Raw genomic sequence first — 4,431 nt, 5'->3', positions numbered from 1 at the left:
AGTTAACAACATTATACAAATTTAACACCATGTTCTCGCCAGTTTGGGCAAAATGTTGTCACTGAACCAAATTATACCAAGTATGGGCCTACTATCTATCTATCTATCTTACACAACATGTAAATGCACGGTCCACTGTGGCCTATGGTAAACACTGCACGGGCGAAGGGGGGTGGTAGCTTCGGGGGGATAGCGGGACAGTAACGTCATCTTTCTCACGTAATGCAGTTCATCAAGACCTAACTAACAGAACACGGAGAGACTGCCAACTGCAGTTATTTTTCCCTCATGACTGCATTTCCCATGGCGCCCGCTACTGCTGATAAGTAGGGGGACATATTAGCTACGTATTTTAGTTCTTTAAACTACACATTTTACACCTGATTTTAATTAATTTATTTTTTAATAATCGCAACCGGCCATGACCGTGGAGCAGAATGTCCTCCAGCAGCATTCGCAGAAGGTATGTTAAGTTGAGTGGCTTATGAGTAACTTGCAGTAGCAAGCTAGCGATAGCTATTTACCCTGCGCCATGGTCTGTCTGCAAGAGAAAGTTAGCTAGCCAGTTAGCAACCCTTCTTAAGACATAACTGATTGTGATTCTTCCAACCAAACCTTTAGTCCTTCATATGTCTCTTGTGCTTTTTACCAGTAGTGAGCTGCACTGCCTGTGATTTATACGTCTATTCATATTATCGCATGGAATGGAACATGCAATGCACCCCCGCCAGCTAACGGTACTTGCTACGTAATTAGCTAGCTAGCAGCTAGCTTACGTCAGTGTTGCCCAAATAAACAAATGGCACGCCTAAGTTTGTTTTGAAGTGGACATTAGCTCACTCATTACATTAAGTCAAATAACAATACCAACAGGTTATAGACTGTAAACATCACAGTTAAGTAATGTTACAAGTAGAAACACCTCGTTAAGTAACGTTAATGGTGGGTTAACTATCCAGCAAGTTTTTCAGCGCAATGAACTGCTGACAAGCTAGCTCAGGTTAGCTAACGGTAGTCCTTGGCCATTATTATAAGTGGTTGTAGCAATACTGTTTATACACACATGTTTTATAGATGCATAAACCTCAGGGCTGGCCCGTAAATGGGTTTGACATGTCGTTCTAGTTTACATTGACGTTATGTATGGATGGATAATGTTGTGTCCGTCAACTGTTAGCCAGTTAACGTAGTTATGTCATCTAACGTTGCACTATATGGGCTTGGTATGCACTGCCTAAATGGTGAATTACATGTGCAAGGTAAGTTAACATAACAAGCCAACGTTGACGTTTTAAGGAGTCATCCAGGGTCATTCTTACATTATAGCAGGGCCCCTAGTCAGCACATTTTATGTTTTTATCTTTGAGGCCAGTCAAATCAATTTGCAGTTGGGCGATTGACTTTTGCCAACTATTCTATCATAGTTCAGTTGTGTTATCTAGCACTATAGGTCCTAGTGCTACTATTTGTGAGTTGATCTAAGTCAGCCGTCATGGCCAACTAAAGTTACTGCTGTGCCCTCCGTATTACCTTTAACACTTAACTTTCAATCCAACATGATTGCAGTGTAACATTAGCTCTTGTGCTGTCCTGACTATTACCTGCATTGTAACGGTGCTGAACGGCTTTGTTAACGTGAACAGAGGTCGGTTTGGCACTTAGAACTACATGTCGTACACGGACATTTAAACAAACGTCTGCTTGGTCTGTTAACGGTGGCTTGCTAATGATGTGATGGGGTTTTAGGTCTCGGGCATGGTGAACATTGTTTGGCAGGGTGCCGGTGTTGGGTCCCAACTCAAATTACAGTTGTGAAACGTTTGTTTACATCTTGTTCTTCACTTGGCTCTTCCCATAGTCAGTAAACGAGTTGACCGTTCAATCAGCTAGTTGACTAAAATCAGAGACGGTTGATTCTAAAGTATTTTTGCTAAAAGGACTGAATCGCACATGCGTGGTTAAATGTTTGCTGTCAGTGAAGACCGAGTAAATACAAAAACAGAGTGGTCAAGAACGACCACATTGTTTAGCTGGTTTTAACCAAAGATCTGCTCCGCTTCAACCCTCTCTGGTTTAACGTTATCATACGCAATAGAAGAGACGGCTAGATATCATTTGTTCTGCTAAATGTCTTGATCAGCTTTGGAGCACTAACGAGAGTCAAATGATACCGTTTGATTTCATAAGTCAGACGAAGAGGATTTTCATCCAGTCAATTGATTTCTCCCCTGTAGTTGTGGACAGTCCATAGCATAATAGAGTAAAAGCACAGTTGGCCGGTGATGTCCACCCTCTGGCTAAACAGATGCTCCGTTTACAAAAGATGGTACCCAGTGTGCACTAAAAGATTTCTCTGAAAAGCTGTCAAAGCAAATAAAGAATAGTGGGTGTGATCACATTTGCACATATTCACAAACTCACATTCATTTGATCTAGTATTCCTGTCTGCCCAATTACACTGTGGTTAAATAGATAGTCCTGTCTGCCCAATTACACTGTGCTTAAATAAAGAATCCTGTCTGCCCAATTACACTGTGGCTAAATAGATGGTCATTTCTTTATAAACCCAGTGGTGTAGTTTTAGCTCTAGTGGGTATACTGTGGTGTAGGCTAGTTAGCTGTAGTGGGTATACTGTGGTGAGGTCTAGTTAGCTGTAGTGGGTATACTGTGATTTAGTAGTTAGCTGTAGTGGTTATACTGTGGTGTAGTCTACTTAGCTGTAGTGGGTATACTGTGATGTAGTAGTTAGCTGTAGTGGGTATACTGTGGTGTAGTCTAGTTAGCTGTAGTGGGTATACTGTGATGTAGTAGTTAGCTCTAGTGGGTATACTGTGGTGTAGGCTAGTTAGCTGTAGTGGGTATACTGTGATGTAGTAGTTAGCCGTAGTGGGTATACTGTGATCAACCCCAAATGTTAATATATATCCTTGTCTATTTTAAGTGGGTATACTGAGATGGTGATGCTTTTTAAGTGGGTATACTGCGTAGTCCTGCGTATCACGTAGATTACACCACTGTATAAATCTGCATAGGTTGCGTATCACGTAGACTACACCACTAAATCTGCATAGGTTGCGTATCACGTAGACTACACCACTAAATCTGCATAGGTTGCGTATCACGTGGACTACACCACTGTATAAATCTGCAGGTTCTATATTGTTGCTCTGTGATTTATAAGTATAAGTATATATACTTTTTTGATCCCGTGAGGGAAATTTGGTCTCTACATTTAACCCAATCGGTGAATTAGTGAAACACAAACAGCACACGGTGAACACACAGTGAGGTGAAGCACACACTAATCCCGGCGCAGTGAGCTGCCTGCTACAACAGCGGCGCTCGGGGAGCAGTGAGGGGTTAGGTGCCTTGCTCAAGGGCACTTCAGCCGTAGCCCACTGGTCGGGATTCGAACCGGCAACCCTCCGGTTACAAGTCCAGAGTGCTAACCAGTGGGCCACGGCTGCCCGTAAGAAGGTTGCGTTGGCCGGGAATTTTTTGATTGCCTTGTTTTCTTACATTAACAGTTTGGTCCAGTGGTTTAGTCTAGTTTGGTCCAGTCAGTGAAAAATCAGAATATTGTCCTTTTTCATGAAGGCGTGTGTGCCTCTTTAATGTTGATGAATTTGTGTGTGCTGCTAGACACTACTGAACCAGCTGAAGGAAGTGACCGGAACTACAGACTCCCAGCTCTTGCAGCAGGCCCTGCAGGTAAGATCTTTTCTTGTGTTGGGTCCTCAGCGCCCTGCAGGTAAGCTGTCTTCTTGTGTTGGGTCCTCAGCGCCCTGCAGGTAAGCTGTCTTCTTGTGTTGGGTCCTCAGCGCCCTGCAGGGATACTGTCTTGTTGTGTTGAGCCCTTGGGACTTGACATAGCCTCTCAGCACGCAGCACTGATGGCTTACTCATTAAATAGGCTTTCCTATGATACTTTTCTCCTCTGACTCTGTAATCTGAACCATGATGAGGACTACTACTGCTATTAATATTGGTGCTGTTATGATTGTTCTGTTGTTGCTGAGTGCTGTTTCTGTTGTGATTGACAGTTCTGTTGTTGCTGAGTGCTGTTTCTGTTGTGATTGACAGGTCAGCAATGGTGACCTGGCAGAGGCAGTGGCCTTTCTGACGGAGAAGAACACCAAGACCCCTCACCTGAGCGAGACCCCTCACCTGAGCGAGACTACCTATTACCAGACCGCGCAGATCAGCAATGACCGCTACATCAGCGTGGGCAGCCAGGCAGACACCAGTAGGCACACACACACACACACACACACACACTAATGTACACACATATACACATATACACACACACACATATACACACACACACATATACACGCACACACACACACACACACACACACACACACATATGCATATACACACACACACCAGAGTTTCCGCTAGAAAAAAATGGTGCCGGTCAAAGT

At 43.6% G+C, this 4,431-nt stretch overlaps 1 protein-coding gene across 3 annotated transcripts in view; it reads left to right on the top strand.

The window, feature by feature from the left end:
• The first annotated feature begins 288 nt into the window (after nucleotides 1–288).
• Nucleotides 289–4,431, top strand: part of usp25 (ubiquitin specific peptidase 25) — a 104,801-nt gene continuing 100,658 nt past the window's right edge. For 2 of the 3 annotated variants that reach the window (XM_076273773.1, XM_076273772.1), the window contains exons 1-3: nucleotides 290–463; nucleotides 3,644–3,712; nucleotides 4,085–4,247. In XM_076273773.1, the coding sequence (XP_076129888.1) occupies nucleotides 422–463; nucleotides 3,644–3,712; nucleotides 4,085–4,247 (274 nt within the window). In that variant the 5' untranslated portion in view covers nucleotides 290–421. Of the gene's footprint in view, nucleotides 464–3,643; nucleotides 3,713–4,084; nucleotides 4,248–4,431 lie in introns of all 3 variants that reach the window. The other variant, XM_076273774.1, reaches the window with a different exon arrangement.

The sequence above is a fragment of the Alosa pseudoharengus genome, unplaced genomic scaffold (genome assembly GCF_046254945.1).
Source record: "Alosa pseudoharengus isolate Yale_2024_CS ecotype anadromous, Long Island Sound unplaced genomic scaffold, YU_APseudo_1.1 YU_APseudo_1.1_scf_8, whole genome shotgun sequence".
Classification (NCBI taxonomy): domain Eukaryota; kingdom Metazoa; phylum Chordata; class Actinopteri; order Clupeiformes; family Clupeidae; genus Alosa; species Alosa pseudoharengus.
This window is presented reverse-complemented; position numbering and strand designations above follow the sequence as displayed.